The following is a 24,940-nucleotide window of genomic DNA, read 5'->3' as shown; positions in this document are numbered from 1 at the left end:
GCTCTTTTGGAAATATGTGCCAAATTAGGTACATTCAGTGCAGTCCATTTGTTTGATCATGCTTGCCGCCATGCAGCTAGTCAGATTGATAAAGTGCCATGGAGAATCGTTTTATCCGTTCGCCTAGGCAGGCAGCCTTCTATTTTTTCCCTGGAATTATGGCTGTCATTTTCTATTCACGATGAGGAAACAGCAAAACTCTTTGCATTTATTTATGTGTTTCAACCTGCTCCCATCTTTGCGTACGCATGTGCACACTTGAGCAAAGGTGATGGCCTGGATCAGACCAATTAGCTTTTAAGGTTATGTGTTGTTTTTGGTTTAGGCATTTACAACCAGTGTTTTATTTTGGGGTGAGTAAAAATCTCATCCACACAAACATGCTTACACTTGCAGAGTTGACTGACAACAGTTTGGGAATTATTTAAAGTAATGTAACTTACGCCTCTTCCTCAGTCCCACACACCCTGTATAATCTTAGAAAGTGTAGTCAACTTGAAACTTTTGTAGTGTAGTGAAGCTTGCAAAAGCAGCAGTCACAGACCAGAGCCCCTCTCCCCGCTAGTATTTTAAGCTATAAACCCACCACATCTACAGTGTAATTTTTGCTATGTCGTTGGTCAATGCTTAATTCGGTTACTAAACCATGTGTTCGTCCATGAAGCAAGCAGTCTTTTCACCGTGGCTTTAAACAAATAACCTCTAAGTTCCCGGACATCTTAAATAAACGACCGACAAGGAATAGGAGATACATCTAAAAGACCACCATTGGTTTTCAAGCCCTGCTGCTTAGAAGGGTGAAGGGAAAACACCCCCAATGCGTTGCTGTCGTTTTTCTCACCCAAAGTCAGTCCCCCCCCCTTCCTTCCTCTCTCTTTCTCTTTCCTTTTCTCCCTCCTCTCCCCACCCTACCAATCTATGGTCAGATCAGTGAGCCAGCATTCTGCTGAGCCAAATAAATTAGAGAAGTGGTTTTTCTTTTCTTTTTTCGGTTTGGTTTTTCTTTCTTTTTTTAATTTTATGTACTACGGAGAACAGTGTCGTCTTGTGGCCGTTCTCGTAGACTGTGTTGGTTTAACAAGCGTCCAACCCTTCTGTCTTGTTGTTTTTTTGTCTTTCCTGCTCCCTGTCCCCTTGTTCCCACAGGCTGTGCGTTTGTCACGTTTTCGACAAGGGCAATGGCACAGAATGCAATCAAAGCCATGCACCAGTCTCAGACCATGGAGGTACAGTACTGTATCATCTGCCCTTTCTTTGTTTTTTCTTTGTGCAAATGATTGAGAATGTAAAGCCATGCTCTCCCGGAGAAGATCAGACGCATGACAATCACAGACTTAAACTTCTGCCGACTCCCTCCGCTCTGTTGTTTCCCCATCTCTCTGACATTTACTTCCCTTAATTGTCTGAGAATGTAGGATGATCTCTCTGCTGCTATTTCACAATATGGTGGCATTCAACAGATAATAATATACTTCGTTGAAATACCACTTTGCCCATCTGGCAAGCTACGTATACATTTAACACACTGGATTTTCCTTTTATACGTATATATTATTTTAAACAATCCATGCTCCAGTCAAAAATTTGTACTGGCCAAGCGACATGGAAAAGGGGAGGGTTGGGCTCCCCTGCATACAAGCATTGATTACTGTAGCTACCCAATGAAAATTCAAATTGTGCCAGAAAACAACAAATTACTAGTCTCGAGAGAGAGAGCAAATATCTACTCCATCTTTGGCTTGCACTGAAAGTGTTTACTTGCCGAAATAAAGGTGTCCCTTCCCCCAACCCCAGTCTGTGATTTATGTCATGGTCTTTCAGAATTTTGCACAAAAGAGCCTCACCAGTCAACTATGTCTTATTCTGGATCTTCTAATTTAATCATTTGAGAATGCATGTTATATTGTATTATGTATACTGTATCTGTGTATTGATTATCTCCTCTAAAAAAAGCATTTTGGTGTAATGTGCACTTGTTTCTTGCTTTTTTTTTTTGTATTCTCTTTTCTTTTCAAACGAGGATTGTTCAGTTTCCTTGAATAATATTTCCCCCCCTTTTGCAATGCTCTACTTTCCCAAAGCATGCTGGGTACTAAAATGAATCCCAACAGTGTGTCTGTGTCATTGAACTGCTTTGTATAATGAGCAAAGAGAAATATAAAAGTGCATGGAAATGTCACTGTCTTCTGTATTCTCCAGAAATATTGATATTGGCATTGCAAAGCTATTGTCTTTCCAATCTCTCCTGACTTTAGTTGAGATTATTTTGATATTTTATAATCAATGTGTTTTTCTTTCCAGTGCTATCCATTTTTAAGGCATTGAGAGTCTACATCTTTAGATGTGACTCCTGCCACAGAAAGGAACCCAATTGCCTTCACTATTAAATGGCATTTAAATAGAAATGTGTTTCTGTGCACACACGTTGATATAAACAAAAACAAAAATAGGAACTTTAAAAAAAGAAACCTCTTTGGGTTCAATGAGACACCCTTCCTCTTTTTGCATGTCCTGAATCTTGTAATGTTAGCAATTCACATTTTATTATGTGTTGCCTCGAGAGAAAAGGGGAGGGGTATATTGGCCTAATTTAATGAGGCTCCTGAACCCAACCTGGTTGGAGAAGATTTGAAATAGGAATGTATTAGAACCTCAGAGGTATGGAAGTTTGTTTATTGATATTAATTTATATACCGCTTATGTGCCAAAGTGGCTTTTAAGTTACCTGTAACCACCCAGAAGCACAGCACAACAGACTTCCACAAATCACAGTGGAACTGTCCCAACTTCTCCTCTTCCCTTCAGCATCCTGTCCACCTTCAAAGTCTGCATACAACCCCTAATTCTTAGAGCAACTTTGCCATCCTGGCTCCCTCTAGACACTTTGGATTACAACTCCCTTCAGCCCTAGCCAGCAGCTGTGACTGGGCCTGGTAGGAGCTATCATCCAGAACATCTGGAGAGCACAAGCTCTCAGGGAAGCGTCTGAGGGAAAAAGGGACATCCCGTTTTTTATTGCGAGAGAATAGTTGTCATTTTGGTTGCTGTGATTTTTCACGATTTCCACACACACACACCCCAAAAAATATGCTTTTCTCAGGGCTGTACTCTTGTGTGGCACCTCAAAATGCACATTTTTTTTGGTGTTGTGCCCCAGAAAGCATTGCGGGGGGAACCGTGGCACGAAATTGTGCAAGATAATCAAAATGGCCACCATGCTCTCGCCCTAAAAAACAGGAAGATGTTGTCTGGAAAAGTGGAACCCCATATTTTGGCTTCAAAGTGTTAGAGGGTGAGAAGGCCATTTCAGAACCAAGGGGGAAACTTGGCCAAAACATAATGTGAATGGGATGGGGTGCCATTTTTAACGTGGCCTTTCCAAGAGCTGGTGTGTTCTAATGAATTTCCTCTATGTCTGAAGATAGATTTTTAAAGTAATGTTCCAGTGTGTTGTCAATTCTCCTTTTGCTTTCTCACTATCTTCAGACATGGGCGGAACTCCTGAGAGTATACCAATGTCTTCTGAAAGAAACCTCAGAAATGGTTTTCCATGTACTGCTGAAAGGAAAAGCACAAAGGCTGGATTTGACAGAGAGAAAGAATTAATGGAATGGAGACAGACGAAAACTGTAAAATTATAAAATGGGGAAATACCTGCTCATCTTAAGATAGTGAATAGGATGGCGGGAGGAGAAAATATATTGGTTTAGGTCAATATACTATTATGTTATCCCTTCCTTGGTTATTAATGTCAACACTATTATGGTAAAAGAGTTGACTTTCCATAGCTAATATTAAATCTGGACACTCAACCAGAAAGTATAATGCCGCTGGCACTTTGATTTCATGTTTAATGCAAAGAGAATTCTTTTCAAATGGAAGATTATATATTATGCAATCAGGTTTCAACTGAAATAGTGACGTTATTTTCTGTCCCTGATTTCATTATTTTCACTTCTTCCGTACACTCCACAATGTATTTTTCAGTGCAAACACAAAATCCAAAATGATGAGAATGAAAATGTTCATAGTTAATGGCTTCTTAGATTGCTATTTAATCCCCTATGCATATATATGTGTGATAGACAGATATATATGTGAAGTTATGCTCAATTATTTCATTAGTCGAAGGCAACTAATTTTATTTTATTTTTTATCATGGAACAAATTAGTTAGGGCAATAACAATTATTTTCCGATACGAAGCCACTGTGCTATATATGATTTCAATCTTTGTGATGTTTGTGCTCTTGAAATTCTGCCCTGATGAAATATGAAGCAGACTGTTGGGGAGCTGGGTCGGATTATAGATTCACAAAATGCTGCAATATTGTTTTATACAATTTACTTCCAGTTAGCATTCATAAATACAATATTGGCTGTCATGTGGAGCTCAGAGCTGAAAGACTGTAGACTTGAACTGCTATCTCATATTCCTGTCCTTGAAATTTATTTCTGCTTCGTTTGAAAGAGATTTTAAGAGTCCTATTCATTCATCTGTGTACTGGGAGTATGCAGTAAGCTGCTTGTATCTCCTACAAAATCTGACACGAAACAGAATCCAAATTTGCCATGTTACCTATTCTATCATTTAAACTGGGGGGAAGAGGGGGGGAAGCTTCAATTTATAGTGAAGGCAAGAAGATTTTTTTTCATTAAACTTTAAACTACTTGGAGGAAGCAATGATGATGCCTTGATGACTTCTCTGTAATCTTTACAGACCATTGTTTGATCACCTCTGTGCATCTAATTTTTACCTGTCCCCTACCCCACCTCCAAAACAGAAAAAAAACACATTTTCCTACAGTCATTTAAGCAGATGTGATCCTGTGAGAAATACTGCTATTGTTCCAGGGTGCAATCCATTGCCATTAAAATAGGTGTTTCTGCACTGTTGTGATTGCACCCATCCACCCCAAACCATTGATTTCCACACATAATAATTAGAACGCCAGCATATCGCTGAGTTGCTTCTGCACAAGGCAAATTATCGCCACAGTTTCATCTCATAATTTTTTATTGTAAAATTGATCATCGTTCTACTCTGGAGCTCTTCAGAAAAAAGTGTGCTTTGTTTATTAATTTTGGGGTGAAAGGAAAGAAAGAACAGAACTTCTCTTGCACGGTCTGTTTATTAATCCTTAAAAAGTTTACTTGACATTACGACTGCTTAAGACTGCAACCTTAGACTTCCAAAAGAGACCGCACAGTGCCCAAGGAAAAGGATGGAGGATTTCAGCCTGTATAACCTTTGGGGCACTTTGAACGTAACACTAAACCGTGGTTTGGCGTTACATGAACAAACCTGCTTGTGCCTTGTACTGGCACACACTCCCCTCTTTTATACTCCTGTGGGGTGCAGCAGAGGATCTGGTTTTAAACCAACCAGAGTTCCCTAATAGATCTGAACTTGGGTTCTCCAGTTAGTCTAAACCACAGAGTGGAGTTTATTCCCCCACCTCCCGATTTTGCTAGACTACAACAGTCAGCATTCCTGACCACTGGATATGGTGGCTGAGACTAGATGGAGTTGGAGTCTAACAATATCTCAAGGGTTCTAGTTACAGGTAGGTAGCCATGTTGGTCTGCTGTAGTCGAAACAAAAAAATAAAAAAATCCTTCCAGTAGCACCTTAGAGACCAACTAAGTTTGTTATTGGTATGAGCTTTCATGTGCATGCACACTTCTTCAGATACACTAAAACAGAAGTTATCAGACCCTTATATACAGTGAGAGGGTGGGGAGGGGTATTACTCAGAAGAGTGGTGGGAATGGGTGATTGGCTGATAGGTGTGGTAAACCTGTTGACTGTTAACGACTGCAATTGGTCTTACAGGAAAAAGCATGGGGTGAGATGGCTAAAAACATTATACATGATGGTTTTATCATGTATAATGAGATAAGAATCCAATGTCTCTATTCAGACCAGGTCTCCCCATGGTTTTAAGTTTGGTAATAAGTTGCAATTCCGCAACTTCTCTTTCCAGTCTATTTCTGAAATTCTTTTGTAGTAAGACAGCTACAGTGGTATCTCGGGTTAAGAACTTAATTCGTTCTGGAGGTCCGTTCTTAACCTGAAACTGTTCTTAACCTGAGGTACCACTTTAGCTAATGGGGCCTCCTGCTGCCGCCATGCCACCGCTACACGATTTCTGTTCTCATCCTGAAGCAAAGTTCTTAACCCGAGTACTATTCCTGGGTTAGCGGAGTCTGTAACCTGAAGCGTCGGTAACCTGAAGCATCTGTAACCCAAGGTACCACTGTACTTTGAGATCTTGTATAGAATGTCCTGAGAGACTGAAGTGTTCTCCTACTGGTTTCTACATGCACATGAAAGCTCACACCAATAACAAACTTAGTTGGTCTCTAAGGTGCTACTGGAAGGATTTTTTTATTTTTTTATATCTCAAGGGTAGGATCCCCACCTCTTAAGGTGAGTGAGCAAGCCAGGATCGTGAACCATAGTTTCATCTAGCTATAGTTTGCATTAACCAGATTGTCCCTCCCAATCAAGTTCCAAGTATAACAAGGAATCTACAACTTTCTCGTTCTTCCTCCTTTCCCTCCCTCCCTCCCTCCCTTCTTCAGAACCAACGATACATAACAGAACTAGCTTTTCCTCAAAACAGAGTTTCAATTAATTAAACTATTTTAATTCAACTAATGCTCACTTTAAACAATATATTAATGCTACCTCTAAAAAGATATTAAAAGAGTGCCGTACTGAATGCAGGGTGTATCAAGAGCTCCGAATAATTCCCTCTTTTGCTTCTGAATTGCATAGAAATCCCAAACTTTTGCACACCTTTACATGAGTCATTTAATCAATTCAATTAATACAGGTCATCTCAAGATGGTTCTGTGGGCGGGGAAACAGAAACAGAAAAGACTCATGTAAATGTATGCTAGAATGAATTTTTTCCCCACCAATCTGTCCAATCGCAGGGCTGTTCTTCACCAATAGTCGTGAAATTTGCCGATACCCAAAAGGACAAGGAGCAGAGACGTTTACAACAGCAGCTGGCGCAACAAATGCAACAGCTCAACACTGCCACCTGGGGGAACCTTACAGGTCTTGGAGGACTTACGCCACAGTACCTGGCTGTAAGTAATCATTAAATCTGATTACGAGCACTTTCAAAGCAAACTTGCGATACTTAGCAGAATATGTTTTAAGCATAGCAGGGAATATCTGTTTCATTAAGCTGTCATGTAAATTGACAGCGCCGTGTTAAGGACGGCAGCAAGGGCTGAAGAGAGATTTGGGGAAATGATCCACATGCATTTTCTCAAATTTATATGGTTACATTTCACAATCTGAATTTCAAATGCTGATGCTTAAGTGAAATTCTGAGTGAATGGTCAGTTTTTCACAGTGCGGTATGTTCAGGTGTGCAGATATGAGTGTGACTGTCAAGAGAGCTGATCTATTTGATACTGGTACTATTTCAATGGCAAATATGGTGTGGTTCATTGTGGTTTGTGCTGCTGTGGTTTGTTGGTTGGTTTGTTTGTTTTGTTTTGCTTTGTTTTGTTTTGTTTTGTCTGAAACACTCAGTTCTGCATATGTCTCGCCTTCAGTCCTGTATATATATATATATATATATATATATATATATATATATATCACAGCCAAAAACTATATTCCTGAAAGTTGAATATGAACCTTTCAGAGAAATTGAAAGATCCCTGACATTCTTAATAATATGTGCAATTCTGCCTATTTTTGGGAATCCAGACCCCTTCTATTTGAAATCCTGTACATTTCATACATTTCATACATACATTTCATGTTACCCTTCATTTCATTTTGAAATGCTCCCTCTGAAAATGGCTATTTGCAAAAATGCTCTGTAAGCTAACAGCACAATCCTACGTAATGTCTACTCAGAAGTAAGTCCTGTTGAGTTCTGTGGGGTTCATGCCTAAGACCTTGCGGCCTAACATTGCAATTTCTCTGTAAATTTACTGAGAAACAAGTCTCACTGAACTCAATGAAGCTTACTTTTGAGTAGACATGTATCAGATGTCACTGTAAATTACGTTTGTTTCACTCCACAATGTCTCCTTTGCATGGCAGAAGGTGAGCAAGTTGATGATCAAAACTTTATTTGCCCTTCGTAAGGGAAATGAAAAAGACAAATTTATTTGAAAAACGATTGACGGGAGATTGCTCACTTTCTGTAATGCAGAGATATGAAATGATGGATGCATTTGGATAAGAGTGTTCACCATGATGCATTTGAGGGAGGAAATTTGCCCCTCAGTGGGCTGCAGGCTCCTTATTTTAGCAGTGGGGATTTAGCCATCCTAAATGTCTTGCACACATGGTTCAAAACATGCATGCATCACAAACTTTAAAATCAGAGTTTAAAAAAAAATAATGTGCAAAAAGGCAAAATGTTCACATTTTGGAACTTTTTGCCAAAACTGCAGAAGATGTAAGGAAAGGTACCGCTCTTCCTTTGCCTGTCCAGTCTGAGCAGGGGTATTTATTCATCTCTTGCACCCAGAATTCCTGCCCACGTTTATGTTGCATGCACTTGAATGGGTCTGTGTGTGCATGAAAACATCAGCCTAATATGAGCTGCAAAGGGGTTCTCCAAAGTAGCAAAATCTCAAAAAGGTTTTATCCCTGGCATCTGGGTTTAATTGGATCACATGTAGCAGGACTGGAAAATACCTTTGCTTAAGACCAGGGAACAGCAAACTTTTTCAGCAGGGGGCCGGTCCACTGTCCCTCAGACCTTGGTGGGGGGCCGGACTATATTTTGAAAAGGGGGAAAAATGAATGGATTCCTATGCGCCACAGATAACCCAGAGATGCATTTTAAATAAAAGCACATATTCTACTCATGTAAAAACACGCTGATTCCCGGACCATCCGTGGGCCCGACTTAGAAGGCAATTGGGCCAGATCCGGCCCCTTAGTTTGCCTACCCATGCCTAAGACTCTAGAGTAGAGAACCAGCATCACTCACACTAGGTAATACTTGGGTGAATGGACCAGGGGTCTGTCCCGTGACTGAAATGTTAACGCAGGAAGAAGAAAGGCACTTATGCTACAATCTTATATGTACTTACCTGGGAGTGAGCTCACCGTATTTGGTGGGACTTACTTCTGAATAGACATGGGATAGCTCAGTCAGTAGAGCATGAGGCTCACAGGGTCAGGGGTTCTAGCCCCACATTGGGGTAAAGATTACTGCATTGCAAGGGGTTGGGCTAGATGCCTCTCGGAGTCCCTTCCAACTCTAGAATTCTACGTAGAGCTCAGGGGAAAAGAAGAAAGTTCTGTACACAGAGAACATCTCAGGTTCAGGAAATGTCCCGTCTGAAATCTTGGAAATCTGCTGGTAGTCATTATAGACTAGATGGGCCCAGTGGTCTGACTCAGGTTTAAGGAAGCTTCCTATGGTCTTCTGGATTATGCTGCTACTTGCAAGAGGAGCTGATCCTTCTTCACCATCCAGACCATTGCTGTCAACTTTTCCCTTTCCTTGCGAGGAATCCTATTCGGAATAAGAGAATTTCCCTTTAAAAAGGGGGAATGTTGACAGCTATGATCCAGACTCCAAACCAAAAGTAGGCCTAGCTAAGTGAAAAACAGCTGAGGAGAGAAGGAATTTGTAGGGAAGAATCAGAAGACATGGGAGAGGTCAAGAAAAAGAAGAGTAGAAGAGTTTGGATTTGATATCCCACTTTATCACTACCCGAAGGAGTCTCAAAGCGGCTAACAATCTCCTTGTCCCGTCCTCCCCCACAACAACTCTGTGAGGTGAGTGGGGCTGAGAGACTTCAGAGAAGTGTGACCAGCCCAAGGTCACCTAGCAGCTGCATGTGGAAGAGCGGGGAATCGAACCCAGTTCACCAGATTACGAGTCTACTGCTCTTAACCACTACACCACACTGGCTCTCTCAAGCGCCCAGGCCCTCCCCAGCTGACCCACACTAGAATACCGGACCAAAAAATGGGACATTCTGAGTTCCAATCAGAAGTGTCCAGGATGTCCAGCTTAAATCAGGACAGTTGAGCAGTATGCATTACAGTACTGCATATGCATTCATTTAACATATAAACTTTATATTAAATAATTGGATATGAACTGATCAAGTGATTCCTCTGTGCACATTTTTCTCTCTCTGTGAGTCGGTTCAGATACAACATTTCCTTCCCATCATCCAAGCCATGATTTGTTGTGTTGGGAAGGAGTCCTCAGAGTACAGCAGGACAGGACAGGATCAACCAGGACGTTATAGAGTCAGGGTAATACGCACTTATATAAAATCATCCGTACAGTAAACGATATTCTATGCTAAGAGGAGCTGAATACAGTATTCAGATTTGCATTCGTTCCTCATTTTGCACAACTTATTCTCAGATGTTGAGAGGCACAAAAATCCTGTATTGGACCTCCTACTCCTAACCACTCAGCCACCCTTCCTCTATCCCCCTAGCACACAGCAAAAGAGAAAGTACAAGGCTGCGTGCAGAGTATTTAAACATTTTACCCCTCCCACCAAAATTGCAACATAACTTTTACCCCAGCAACCCAGTGAACCAATCACTGCCCCAGGCCATCTTTAGAGACCCTGCCTGGTAACAGAGGGGTGGCTCAGTAGACCCCACCGCAACACGTGCTCTCCCTGAAGGAGAACACGCTTTATCCAAATAATGCCTTGGATCCAGGCTATGTTAGTCGGCCTTAGTTCAAAGTGAAATTGGTGAGACAAGTTGGTCCCACGGGTTTCGATAGGTTTTCGATAGGAGCCGAGTTCAACTAACTGAGTGGATGGCTCCAAACCATTTTAAACCTATTCTCACAGTAGTAAGGACTTGAATTTGTTTTGGGGTTTTTAAAGCAAATGCAAGCAGGGAATATACATAGCTCTGTGTTAAGTTAAGCCCGCAGCCCCTCTCAGAAAGGTTTGGTCTTGTGCTGAATGCCTTTAAAACCCTCCTTTCCACCAGGTTCAGATCATAGCAGATGTTCCTTTATTGTGTTGATACAGACGGTTGCCGCTCCAGTAGAAAATGGTGCAAAAATGGGTCAGCAATATCTTTCTAGGGGATCATCTTTTCACTGGCTTCCTGATGAGGAATTTTGCTTACCTTGAAAGGCAGCGGCCCAATTCACACATTACTCAGATGTGCTGCATTTCCATGGTGACAGCGGAGCAAGGTTGCACTTCCAGCCCCCATAATATCACAGCTACTTTCTGCAATAATTGCAGGCTGCACTTGATTTTCTGCAGAGGAAGCCCTCTACCCGTGCATCTGCTCACACGAACCAGCTCTCCGTGATTGTGCAGTCGTCTCAGTCACGCAGAGCCTCTACACCCACGTAGGTGCTGGCTTAATCATAGGGACTTCTCTGCAAACAGACATGTGCAGCCTGCAATTAATTCTAAACGCAGGTGCAATGTAGGGGACTTAAAGCTTTTCCCATCTCCACAGTCAACAGAGAAATGCTGTGTGCATGAAGAAGGCATGAATGGAGCTTGTATATGGCTTAACATTCCAAACTATGGACTGCATTGTGGGGGGTTAGACTAGATGACCCGTGGTGTCCCTTCCAGTTCCACAATTCTATGATTCAATGGCCCTGTGAAAGATGTTGCCTCACCTCACTTCATATGACTATTTTGCATAACACGAGCAGTACCTATATCCCTTTTGGGGCAGGTTGTGCTGAACATGATGAGTAGAATACCCTGGGTGGGATGGGCAGGATTTAAGTTTAATAATAAATAAACACAGCCAAGCAGACCATAATATGCAGTGGGGAATCGCAGGGTAAGAATGTCTGGATCTGTGCATATCTGTCGCTAGAGCCTGGTCTGCACATGCCTGAATATCTGTACACTTGATGTCTGTACACTGAACGACTTGTATATGTGAATTGTATCCATTGAAAAAACAATGCATTTGCATCGCCGTAAATGTTCTGTTTGTGGTGTCATGTCTCTAGTGGGCCGTTCACACATGCAGGCCACCACCTGATGTCGCAGTCGTCAGGTAGTAAGCATGCATCTGTGCGCATAGCGCTCTGCGTGGCTTCTTTGGTTTGCCTGAGGAAATGCAGTTCTGGCTCCTTATTTTAAGGGGTGCCCAAAATACTATTCAGCACAGGGTCCTCAGGCCCTTTGACTTAGCATTTCCCCTCAGGCATGCTGGATGAAGCAAAGTTGTGCACTCTTACCTGAACATACACCACAAAAGATGCCCAAGCGATAAGCCTCTGTTTTAAGTGGGGAGGTGGAAAAATAGACTGTGATTGACGGAGATGAGTTATGGTAACTGCTAGACTGCAGAGGGCAATGATTAGTCACGCTACGTCGGGCTGAAATAGATTTAACACCTGGCTGTTAAAAAGAGTAAATTGATTAATTGTTTTAAAGCAGCAATGTTATTGAGTTTCCCCAGTGTCTGTGTGTTTCTTAATAGAGATTAGACATTAATATGGATTTACAGCATCGACTCTGGGGACCTTCATTTCAACACCAGGCAGAAGCAAGAGACTGTATAAATGTAAAGGAAACTATAAGTATCCCAAATTTAATTTGATTCAGATAATTTTGTTTTAATCTTTAACTTGTTGCGTTATTAACCTCATTAATGTTGTTGTTGTTGTTAATTTGCAGCTTCTGCAGCAAGCAACCTCCTCCAGTAACTTGGGTGCCTTCAGCGGCATTCAACAAATGGCTGGTGAGTTGAAGCTTTCTTGTTAATCCATTTCTTCTTTTTTCCCCTCCTCCTTTCGTATTGCTTCTTTGTCGTTTGAGCTCTGTCCCCACGGGGTCTTAAGAATATCCAGCCACTTAAGAGAGCTTCCACGTGGGTGTTTGTTGCTGCATGGGTACTGCTCACGCATGCAAAAGTTTTTGCAGTGTTTGAGGGTACCAGTAGCATCAAAATGCCATTTTACCACCATTTTACCCAAATTTACTCTTTCCACCAGGCATGTCCAAAATCCGTTTTGGGGGCCTAATCTGGCCTGCCAGTTGATTTACCATATTTTTTGCTGTATAAGAATCACTTTTTCCCTCCTAAAAAGTAAGGGGAAATGTGTGTGCGTCTTATGAAGCGAATGCAGGCTGCACAGCTATCCAAGAAGCCAGAACAGCAAGAGGGATTGCTGCTTTCACTGCGCAGTGATCCTTCTTGCTGTTCTGGCTTCTGAGATTCAGAATTATTTTTTTCTTGTTTTCCTCCTCCAAAAACTAGGTGCGTCTTGTGATCTGGTGCATCTTATAGAGCGAAAAATACAGTAATCTGGCCCACATGGCACTATACAGTCATACCTCATGTTACGTCCGCTTCACGTTACATTCTTTCAGGTTAAGTCCCGCGGCAACCCAGAAGTACTGGAAAGGGTTACTTCTGGGTTTTGCCGCTCGTGCATGCGCAGAAGTGCAAAATAACATCATGTGCAGAAGCGGTGAATCACAACCTGCGCATGCATAGATGCGCCACTGTGGGTTGCGTTACTTTCATGTTGCGAACGGGCCTCTGGAATGGATCCCATTCACAACTAGAGGTACCACTGTATGTCCTGGGGTCAAATCGTTTGGGGTTAAATTGTTAAAAAACAACAGCTTTGGGCGGCCCTCACGCATGTTCCCTTCATCAAATCTGGCCCTCTTTGAAAAAACTTTGGGCACCCCTGCTTTCCACAGTCAAACCTGCGAAGTTGAAACAAAAACCAACACCTATTGTCAGTTACTTCTCTGTGACCCATTTCCAATATTAAGCCTCTGTCTGGAAGCACCTTAAATTTAAGCATATGGCTTGATGCTTCAGGGTGTGCAAGAGATGCCTATCGTCTTGTGCTGAGTCAGTTTGAAATGTCTCCTCCAGTTTATGTTCTGCAGTCAGTTGCCTTTTGTTTGCAGAGTTGTCTTTTAGCAAGCAGTGTTAAAAAGAGCTTTGCTGCGGTCGGGCTCTCACATTCCACTTCATCCATGCAGCATTGTCCTCTAACCATTGCTTGTCCCCCAGTTTCCCTATGCTCTGAAAATCCAAGTAGGGGAGAGACATTGATGGCATATAGGGAATCTCTGGATTTTGAGAGCAGGAAGTGTTGGTATAAGCTTTTAAGTATCTTTAAAGTGTGCATTTATGAGTATGTCTAAAAGAAGGAAGTGTGCAAAATAGCCCCTGTTCTCCTTTTCTTGGCCGCTCACCCATGCTAACAGTTTGTTAGTGGTCGGGAGACCTGCTCATCGTTGCTCCTGTTTTGTAGCTCTTGATGCATATTCCAACAGAGAGAATTCCTTTCTAATCTCCGGTGAGAAGTGTTTGCGAGTTCTGTGCAAACAAGTTCATGATGTTGTTGTTGTTGTTTAGTCGTTCAGTCGTGTCCGACTCTTCGTGACCCCATGGACCAGAGCACACCAGGCACTTCTGTCTTCCACTAGTTCATGATAGTCTCGGGCAACTTCGATAATAAGAAACAGGCATAAGAACGTCGTAACATTCTTAAGGGCATCTGAAACTACAGAACCTACCTTTTGATAACATGTGCCCTGGTGCCCATTTACAGCCACTGGAAACTAACTAAAGACCTTTTGGATTTCAGAAAGAAGTATCCTGCAACATTACAAAGCAGGGTATAGTTTTGTTTTTTATTTTAAAGCACATAATCGTTTGGTCCGGGACCGGGGAGGGGAAGAAGGGAAGAAGCAAAAGAAAGTAACTGGAAAGCAAGAAAGACAAAGGATAACTTGAAAGGCATTTAGGTGGACGGCTGCTCAGTAATGAACTGTGTGCTGGTAGTAACCAATGTATAGTGATTAATAAAAGGTCGTTCCAGCTGGGCGACCCACCATGCTAACTTAACGTGGTGTGAGAGGATTGTGTTATAAGCACACACAAATGAGCACAGATGCGCATTGCGCCTGCCATGCAAAACTGTTGAAAGCCTATTTGCTGCCCCTCTGCACGGTTTGTTTAACATTTCTCACAAAAGCACAAACCCCTCCCTTAGCCCCATTGTCATCAAATTGGCGTGGTAGTTTATTTTTAATTATGCTCTGACTAAATCAGCAAATTAGTGGTGCTTTCCTCCAGCCTCGCAACGCAGGAAAGGGCTTAAGCTATCCGCGGTTCCTCCCTTTTCTTCTCCTCCTCCTCCTCCTTTTTCTTCTTTTATTAATGCTTTGCTTTTGAATGGATCTTGAAGTACGCCTATGAAAAAGAGATGAGCTACTCCCCATTGGCACTGAGCGCTTCATCCTTACAATATGCCATTATTGCACTGGCACCAGAGACTAATGCAGAATCCGCTGTCTGACAATATAAATTGGCCCACAGATGACAATATCTCTGAGTTATTTTCTCTGGCTCAGATCCGTTGGCAAGCACTTGCGGCTTCTATTATGTTACACTCATAATCTAGCACAGGTTTTTTTTCTTTCCCCGTCATCAAAAATATATCTTAATACGATAAACAACATTTTCACAGTTGGCGTTTTTTGGAACTGGCTTTGAGCTTTAAAGGCTGCCGGTAATGTTTGGCTTTGGTTAGCCCTGTAGAATGAATGAAGAATGGAGCGACGGAAGAGGGAAACGGTGCTGGAGATTTTCCTGTCTAATACAAGTACAGCCATACTGTGTCGCTGGAATTATGGCCCATTGTTGGAACAGCTTGAGACTGGTTCTTCCGATCCCCACATTTTACTGCCGTCTCTGCCAGTTTGCTACCAGGGGTCTCTTGACATAGACTTCAACTTTTCCAAACATCCTCAACACCAACTTGCAATATGGAGCCCCTTTTCGGTTTCATTTTGCCAGATTATTATCTTCCAGTTCTGCTGGTCATTTCTTCCACTGCCGCCTCCCTCCCTCTTTGCCTTCCTTAAAGTGACAAATAAAAGGAAACGTTGGTGCCACTACTGCAAATCATTTTAGGAAATGATGTGCACAACGTAGATTAGATCTCTGGGCGGTGTTTAGTAGTAGATTGGCATTGCTTTCTGGTTCCCAGTTGTTCAGCAATAGCAACAACAAAATGAATTTTCCCACTTAAATTAGGCTGAAATGATGAACATTTTGGGGTATTGGAGCCTCAGCTTCAGGATCTGTCCTTCCAGTGAGCATTCAGGGCTGATTTCCTTCAGAATGGATAGGTTTGATCTTCTTGCAGTCTATGGGACTCTCAAGAGTCTCCTCCAGCACCATAAATCAAAATTCGGACTTTGGACATGCCTGGGCTAGGTTCTTGAGTGGGTGGTTGCAGATTGCCCTGCTTGCTTGAGGGAGGCTAAAACTACTCCTCAAGAAGTTCCCCCTGGATTTGGAAAATCTTAACTACCAGCCAGTGGCCAATCTCTGCTTTGGGGGCTAGGTCAGGGGTGTCCAAACTTTTTTCAAAGAGGGCCAGATTTGATGAAGTGAACATGCATGAGGGCCAACCATTTCACTGAGCTTTTTTTAGGGTTGAACGATCAGAGGGATGGATAAAGAGTGGGGTGCCTTTGCTAGGCAATCAGAGGGACGTATAAAGAACAGGAAGTCTAAGCGAGCCACTCAGCGTCATCGATACAGAGATGGGCGCCTGCGCGAGCAGAGCAGTAGCCGGACAACAGCAACAGTCCACCACTAACAGGGTCCTAGAGCCGGACAATGGATGCCAGCACGCAGCGGGAGGGTAGGCTATCCATAGCATGTGGAAAGTTAAAGCTATGGTTTTCCCAGTAGTGATGCATGGAAGTGAGAGCTGGACCATAAAGAAGGCTGATCGCCGAAGAATGGATGCTTTTGAATTATGGTGCTGGAGGAAACTCTAGAGAGTCGCGTGGATTGCAAGAAGATCAAACCTATCCATTCTTAAGGAAATCAGCCCTGAGTGCTCACTGGAAGGACAGATCGTGAAGCTGAGGCTCCAATACTTTGACCACCTCATGAGAAGAGAAGACTCCCTGGAAAAGACTCTGATGTTGGGAAAGGGGACGGCAGAGGGCGAGATGGATGGACAGTGTTCTCAAAGCTACCAACATGAGTTTGACCAAACTGTGGGAGGCAGTGGAAGACAGGAGTGCCTGGCGTGCTCTGGTCCATGGGGTCACGAAGAGTCAGACACGACTAAACGATTAAACAACAACAACAACAGCACGTGGATGCAACAACCATAAACGGACTTGCCTGTGAGGCCGGATGAAACTTTCTATCGGGCCAGACTTTGGACATGCCTGGGCTAGGTTCTTGAGTGGGTGGTCACAGATTGCCCTGCAGGTTTCACAACTCAAGTTGTGAGATTAAAAAAAAAAAACCCTCAGATCTCCGATTGTGCTTGTACTTTAACCGGCCTGCATGAGTGACTCTGCACTGGTGCTACATGGCTTTCCTGTGAATGTGCTAATGGGCCTTATGAGAGGGTTTTGCAGCCATCCATCTGCCAGTTTTTAACAGGCCTGATTGGCAAGCGGCTGTAACAACTGACATCTGTTCGTGCTTATTGATATGTAGATTTATGGTAATTGGTCTGAACAATAAGACATGAAATTACCTAAGGTGGACATTAAATTAAATTTTCATGGCCCCTCTTCCTTATAAATATGTTGTTGTTGGGTTTTTTTTTTTTTAAAAAAATACATTTCAAACAGGCATATTGTGCATCTGTTATGAACATAATTTAATTGTATTTTTAATCTGCCAAGCTGCAAAATCAAAGTTGGGATTCTTGCTGTCCGTAATATTGGGCAAGTTTTGTTAGCTTACTGGTATATACAGATTACCGAACGCAGAGTCATATTCCACTTTTATTTGCAACGTTTTTCTCGCATCATAAAGATTAAGAGTTGTTTAGTTTCCAGCAGCTTATTCCCAGAAGGCAGAAGGGGTGTGCGCGGCTCTTTGCGCCACTCTGTCTATCAGTCTGTGCTTTAGAGTTTTAAGTGATTTGCATTTCTTCAGAGAGCGCTGCGTTTGTGGAATGTTCAACGGTTTCAAAGAAAAATGATCACATTATTTTCTGTCCGGCTCTGCTGTGGGATGTAAGGGAAAGGCGGTGTGGAGGGGGAACCAAACACCCAGGGTGCAATGTGAAATGCGCAGGTTCAGGAATGCGAGACAGGCAGCAAGTGCGGCTTGCGAAAGTACAATGCAGTCCCTTCCAAGGACTGGGAAATCATGGCGTTGCCTTAGAAATTACCGTATTTTTCAGTGTATACGACTAGGTTATTGTATTAAAACATAATCCAGTCAGGAACGGAAAATAGAAAAACAACTAGAACTAAACCAGGCCAGGTGGAAAAACCACTTGCCCCCAAGAAGTCTTCCTTAAAGGGAAAGTGTTCAATGCACAAGAAGAAGAAGCCTAAGAATGTTAAAATAATAATAATAATAATAATAATAATAATAATAATAATAATAATAATAATAAATTTTATTTATATCCCGCCCTCCCCAGCCGAAGCCAGGCTCAGGGCGGCTAACAACAATAAAACAGTACAAAAGTACAGCACAAACAACACTCTAAAATCATTCATTATAAAATTAATTAATTCAAGCCACTGGCAACCATTGGGCCAGAGCTCTGCGAAGATTGCCGAGGGAAGGAGTCAGGCTGTGCCCTGGCCAAAGGCCTGGTGGAACAGTTCTGTCTTGCAGGCCCTGCGGAAAGATGTCAAGTCCTGCAGGGCCCTAGTCTCTTGTGACAGAGTGTTCCACCAGATCGGAGCCACAGCCGAAAAAGCCCTGGCTCTAGTTGAATATCTCAAAGCTATTTAAGCTGTTGGAGAATTCAAACACAAAGAACTCCAGTACAACAACCCAAAATAAGAGCCAAAGCCCAAGCATATTAAAAAAGAATCAAGACTTTAGGCCTCAAAACCTGGTATTAAAATATTATACCAAAAAACTTGGTGTCATCTTATGTACACAGATAGTGGCGAGGTGGGACGGGCGATTGGTGGCTGCTGCGAGTGGGATATTTTCCGTGGCGTTTTTTTGCGGGTGATTGGTGGGTGCTGCAAGGTCCGTTGGCTATTGGCTGCTGCGGCAACTGGGCGGGCGATTTGTGCTTGCTCTCAGACGAGTTGGTGGGTTCACCAGTGTGTGTGATTTGCAGTTGCATTCCTCCTGTGGGTGAGCAAATTTCGGCAACCCCCTCCCCTCCCCCCCAAAAAAGCTCAACAAGTCTGGGCAACCCCCCCTCCCGAAAAAAGCCCAACAACTCTGAGCAATCTCCCCCCATTTTCTCTATTTGGAGTCCCCAAAAAAGAGGGGGCGTCTTATACACAAAAAAGTATGGTAGCTCAGAGATGGAGCACTTGGCTTTGCATACAAGATTCAATCCCTGGTATCTCCAGGCAGGGCTAAGAAAAGCTCCTGTCTGAACCCTGGAGAGCCACTGTCAGACCATGCAGATAACATGAGCTAGACGGCCAACGGTCTGACTTCTTTGCAGGTTGCTTTGCTCTCGTTTTTGTTTTTATTTCCTCTCTTCTTCTCCACAATCTTCATTTTCCTCCACAATCAGGAGTACCAGAGATTACCCTTTAAAGCAGCGGTTCTCAACCTGTGGGTCCCCAGATGTTTGTTGGACTACAACTCCCATCATCCCTGACCACTGGTCATGCTGGCTAGGAATGATGGGAGTTGTAGTCCAACAACATCTGGGGACCCACAGCTTGAGAAACGCTGTTTTAAAGTATGAAAAGGAAAACACACCTGACGGCCTCCAACTTGGATGGCTTAAGAAGAGGGTTAGGCAAATTCATGCAGGACCAGGCTATCTGCAGCTACTAACCACGATGGCTGTGTCCTCCCTTCACTGCCTAAGGCATCATGCTTCTGAATACCAGTTTCTGGGAATCGCAGCTGGACAGAGTGCTTATGCGCTCAGGTCGTGCTTGCAGACTTCTCATAGGCCTCTAATTGGCCCCTGTGAGAAGAGGAGGGTGGACTAGATGAGCCGTTGGCTTGATCCAACAGTCTCTTCTTAAGTTCTTCCGTTCAATATCCAGCCAGGTCATGTGTGCAAAAAATGGGTGTGCTAGGGTAGAATCCGCACAAAAATGCACGCGTTGGTGGCAAGAACATATAAAATGTGTTACGTTAGTGAAAAGCACTTTGCAAAATTGGGCAAATCTGTAGACAAAAATTAGGAGAAATTCTATATATTTATATATACAGTGGTACCTCGGGTTACATACGCTTCAGGTTACATACGCTTCAGGTTACAGACTCTGCTAACCCAGAAATAGTGCTTCAGGTTAAGAACTTTGCTTCAGGATGAGAATAGAAATTGTGCTCCGGCGGCGTGGCAGCAGCAGGAGGCCCCATTAGCTAAAGTGGTGCTTCAGGTTAAGAACAGTTTCAGGTTAAGTACGGACCTCCGGAACGAATTAAGTACTTAACCCGAGGTACCACTGTATATATAAATGCTAATTGCTGAGGAAACATTGAGAACTGAGTTTAAGAATGGAAAAATGAGAAACAGAGAAAATCAGAATTGGCATTTCCATCCATCCCTAGTTGCAGTAGGGGCTGTGCAATTATTGAGTGGAGCTTCACATTTTAACTAAGAACAGGCATCTTCCACCCAAGGTATCACAGCCTCACTCATTCTGGCATGTACACATCAGATAAGATTTCTTCTTTAGTAACCGCCCTGGGAGATTATTCCATGACTGCAGCACCTCCAAAGTCGGTCCTAATTCAGGTACCTGAAGAAAGGTCTCCGTTGAAGATTTTACCATATTGGCAGACACAGATGGAGAAAAGTGATTTTCTAAGTATCCTGCTCTCATGCCTCCAACTATATTAAGCCCATAGCAGCATCTGCTAGATCTTCATGCTGAACTAATGCCAAGTCCCACTGAGGATGGTTGCATCTTGTCTGATGCCAAGTTCTTTGCACAATCTGCTTCCTAGCATCACACCTAAAAACATCCAGGACTTTTTTTTCCAGGTTCTTATAATTTTGCATCATCTCTGTGCCTGTAAAGAACAACCACACACACTAATTATTTCTCAACTATTTAAAATGCAGCGTGAGGTCTTCATCTTCTAGCCGTTGTTGTTTCTGCAGGTTATTATTAAGTTTACCACTTCTTAAGTAGCCTAAGAAACCTGTTCAAAATATCACTGAAAGCCTTTGGCTCCCCCCAGTGCCCAAGTCATTTCTACATATGTGACCAGAACGTTCCTGATAATTCTGTTTCCCAGTGGAGTCTCCCATCAAGAATTGTCTTTGGCAAAAACTGTCGCTATAGATAGTGCCGTACTGATCTATTGGCCTTCTGACAGGGCAGGCTCTGACTTCGTCTGCAACGGATTCATTTTATCTTTACGAGTGGGAAAATGTAGAAATGGGAAGCTTGCCATAACTGAATCATGAAGCTTACTGGGCGCTTGAAAAGGGCTGTGTTATGTTATTTGATGCACACTTTGACAGGCAACTCTGAGCCACCCAAATTTGGTTGTTTCTGTGTCGTTAGCGGGAAGAAGGGGCCACAGCTAGGGAGACAGGATGAAAGTCGAATCCTTGTTCTCTCTCTAGCACAATGGATCTCAGCTAGCAGGATTGAGAAATATCGCTCCCTCAGAACTCAGAAAGCTCTCACCAGGCAGCATAGAGAAAGCTAGGCTAGATGGACCAATAGCTCAGCATAGATGGTTGAACCTTATGGGGAGCGAGTGAGAGTTGGTTTGTCACAGGTGGATTACAGGGCATAAATGTAAATCTATTTTGGGTACATTTTATTGGTGGGTTAGCAACAACAACGAGTGCAAACATAACAAATAAAAAGAAAACCATAAAAAGCATTGTAGCCTGGAAAAACAAATGTGCAAAGATATTGCACAGCAAATGGCCAGCTCATTTAAAACTATACAGAAGCTTTATCCTCAGTAATGATGGAACTCACAGGTGGAGAAGGCTTTTCTTTTTCTATCTCTTTTATTATTGGTAAAGGGAATGACGGTATCGCCTTATTTTGTCCACCCAAGAACAGGATAGGGCGGAGGCTCCCAGCTATGTTCATTTGAAACAAAAAATGTCATTTGAATTTTGTAATCAAGCTCACCGCTGCAGTTTCCTTTTATGTTCTTTCTGCAGGAATGAATGCTTTACAGCTACAGAATTTGGCAACATTAGCAGCTGCAGCTGCCGCCGCCCAAACCTCAGCTACCACCACCAATGCAAATCCTCTCTCCACAACAACCGGTGCCCTTGGCGCACTCACGAGTCCAGGTATGACCAAATGTGTGTACTGGGTGGGTGGGTGTCCTCTGTTGTGTTTTTCTAGGTCCCATTTCTTCAGAAACTCTGAGACAGGTGTCAAAATAAGTCACCGCCACATATTGAATGCGGATTGGTGAATGTGCCACAGGCTTGATCAGGTGTTGTTGTTGTTGTTTATTTTTTAAAAAAAAGGTTTTCTCAGGCTTACATGCCACCATAAATATAATGTCAGATAGCATTTTCTCAAGCATGAGTCCACTTCTTAAATGTTATTCTTGTGCTATGTACACATGACTTTATTCTGCCAGTCAAGTAGTAACTAAAATGCAACCTGGCGATTACTTGAAATTTTCAAAGCAGGATTCAGAATGCAAGCAAATGTCCAATGTAAACAAGGAGAGCTTTGCTTGTTTATTCAGACCCACAATTCCCAGTCTCTTAAGGAACCACATGTCTTTCTTTTGCTAGAACTGCTTTTGCAATGGTCTCCTTTTACTTGTGTTTTGATGTGTCGTCCTTACCCCTTCTGATTTCTTGTTTTCCTTTACTTCATTCTTGATACATCTCCCTGAAAAGATTTCTTTGGAAGGGAAACAGGGTTGTGGTTGCTAAAGTTGGACCAAACGCTTAGAAGAAATTTGGCATAAATCTGTGCTAGGGCTGTCTGCAATGGCTAATATTTATCGAGGGATTTCACAGAGTAGAGTTTGGTTCTGTGGTGTCTGGTGCTTAAATAGACCAGTAGGTCACTGCAGACCAGTGCTCCTAGAGGAGCTGTTAACCCTGCTGTCAAGTTTTAAAGGACTCGATTCTAGATTATAAGGGCATCACACAATATATAACGAATATCTTGCACTTAGCAAATATTGACTTCTAAAAATATTAGGAATGGGGAGAAACCTCCCTAATTTTCACTTCTCAAGTCCATAAATGAACTGAAACACAGCTGCTTTTCAAAATTCACACTTTTTGTAGTGCAGGCTTTCAAGATAAAAATGTACAATTTGCATATATTGGTGAAAATAGCATTCAAAGTGCATTGTCTTTAAGGAACATCACATGCAAGAATGTGTATATCCGGTAAAAGTAGGGGGAAAGCGTGTGTGTTAGGATAAATTGTGAACCGAAATGCTGACAAGCTTGTGAGTACTTGTTTATATATAAAAAATGCAAACTGCTGCAGAAATGTGAATTGAACTGGACATTAGAAAAATCGAATATTGAGAAAAACAAAAAATGAGCAATTAATCCATTCCTAAGAGATATTAATTTTGTATTATTTATTTGTTTATTGGGTGATGGGGGGAGTATAATGTGTATATTTGTTTTACAAGTACTATGTGTTAATGTTTGACCACCACCAGAGTATTTGCAGCCACTGTATGGAGGCACCATTTGCATGGTTCACATACCTACAGCTGGGTATGAGAGCCAGTTTGGTGTAGTGGTTAAGAGTGGTGGACTCGTAATCTGGTGAACCGGGTTCGCTTCCCCGCTCCTCCACATGCAGCTGCTGGGTGACTTGGGCCAGTCACACTTCTCTGAAGTCTCTCAGCCCCACTCACCTCTCAGAGTGTTTGTTGTGGGGGAGGAAGGGAAAGGAGAATGTTAGCCGCTTTGAGACTCCTTAAAGGGAGTGAAAGGCGGGATATCAAATCCAAACTCTTCTTTTCTTCTTCTATCTTAGTTCCCATGGTGGCAGCAACCCTTTTCAGACCACAGCTGTCATGAGAATTGGGTTAACCATGTAAATGTTGCCCGCATAGAGGTGCAGGTACATAGAAATGGCCATTCCACACAGCCTCAGCTGGGCTCTTGGGGCCACTGAACACATGGAGTATATTTTCCTTGGAGCAAGAGGTGCATTTGCAATGATTTACGGCTGGTGCTCTTCCTTATTGCTATGGTGCACAGTTCCAACTCAGTTGTGAAATTTTATTATTTGTAGCAGCTGCACATGATGCTCCTTTTCCCCCCCGCCATGTGAATATCTGCTGCCACTGACGCTGTAGTTCTTTCACATTGACGAGACAAAAGGATTCTGACTCAGGTTGGGGTTTTTTTGGTAGGAAATCCATTCTAGCCACTTCCCTCCAACTCAGCTGACAACCTTCCTCCTTATCTCTCGCCTCCAGAGCTGGACAAACGCTTGGTGACCAGCAGGGCTTGGAATCTGCAGTTTTCAAATGCCTGATTCTGAAACTCTCCTTACCTTGATTTGTCGCCTAGATCTGTAGCCGTTTCCTGGCTGGCATCTCATAATGTCTGGTGAAGTTGAAAATGTAAAAAGGGGTTGTTTTGGACCTGGCTTGGTACTGCACATTTATTATGTACTGCTGAGAGGATGAGAGGGAAACGAAAGATGGAGGTACTCAGGGAATGAAACTAGTTGGTGATGTTTCGGGTAAAACAAGCAGAAACGCACAAGGAATTTTAGGGGAGAGAGAAGGGAAAGCAAACCGAAAGAACTTTGTCATGTAATAATTTTGATTCATACTAGAGATCTTGCAACAGCTAGATAGAGTTAGTGTGCTGGAGTGGGGAAACCTGGTTTCAAGTACAGTGGTACCTTGGGTTACATACGCTTCAGGTTACATACGCTTCAGGTTACAGACTCCGCTAACCCAGAAATAGTGCTTCAGGTCAAGAACTTTGCTTCAGGATGAGAACAGAAATCGTGCTCCGGTGGCGCGGCGGCAGCAGGAGGCCCCATTAGCTAAAATGGTGCTTCAGTTTAAGAACAGTTT

General features: G+C 42.7%; 2 protein-coding genes across 61 annotated transcripts in view; one reads left to right on the top strand and one right to left on the bottom strand.

Moving 5' to 3' along the window:
* Positions 1–24,940, bottom strand: part of LOC310659256 (uncharacterized protein) — a 516,050-nt gene that overhangs the window by 437,330 nt on the left and 53,780 nt on the right. For 5 of the 11 annotated variants that reach the window (XR_014502668.1, XR_014502672.1, XR_014502673.1 and 2 more), the window contains 2 exons: positions 24,406–24,458; positions 22,461–22,773 (listed from right to left, as the gene is read on the bottom strand). The exons of 2 other annotated variants lie outside the window; for them this stretch is intronic. Coding sequence is in view for 3 of the 9 variants with exons in the window: in XM_083402541.1 (XP_083258667.1) it covers positions 22,738–22,773; positions 24,406–24,458 (89 nt within the window). In the remaining 6 variants the exon portion in view is untranslated. Of the gene's footprint in view, positions 1–4,327; positions 4,544–5,375; positions 6,860–19,586; positions 20,948–22,460; positions 22,774–23,869; positions 24,459–24,940 lie in introns of those variants that run through there. 4 more of the 11 variants (XM_083402542.1, XR_014502667.1, XM_083402543.1 and 1 more) reach the window with 4 other exon arrangements.
* CELF2 (CUGBP Elav-like family member 2) overlaps positions 1–24,940 on the top strand; it is a 523,411-nt gene that overhangs the window by 466,853 nt on the left and 31,618 nt on the right. For 31 of the 50 annotated variants that reach the window (XM_083402110.1, XM_083402120.1, XM_083402090.1 and 28 more), the window contains 5 exons: positions 1,147–1,226; positions 6,946–7,104; positions 12,449–12,532; positions 12,646–12,709; positions 22,068–22,202. In XM_083402110.1, the coding sequence (XP_083258236.1) occupies positions 1,147–1,226; positions 6,946–7,104; positions 12,449–12,532; positions 12,646–12,709; positions 22,068–22,202 (522 nt within the window). The remainder of the gene's footprint in view (positions 1–1,146; positions 1,227–6,945; positions 7,105–12,448; positions 12,533–12,645; positions 12,710–22,067; positions 22,203–24,940) is intronic. The other 19 variants (XM_083402104.1, XM_083402101.1, XM_083402100.1 and 16 more) reach the window with 1 other exon arrangement.

Source organism: Podarcis tiliguerta, assembly GCF_965153285.1.
Source record: "Podarcis tiliguerta genome assembly, chromosome: 10".
In the NCBI taxonomy this organism is placed as follows: domain Eukaryota; kingdom Metazoa; phylum Chordata; class Lepidosauria; order Squamata; family Lacertidae; genus Podarcis; species Podarcis tiliguerta.
Note: the sequence above shows the minus strand (reverse complement) of the source record. Positions and strands in the feature narration are given on the sequence as shown.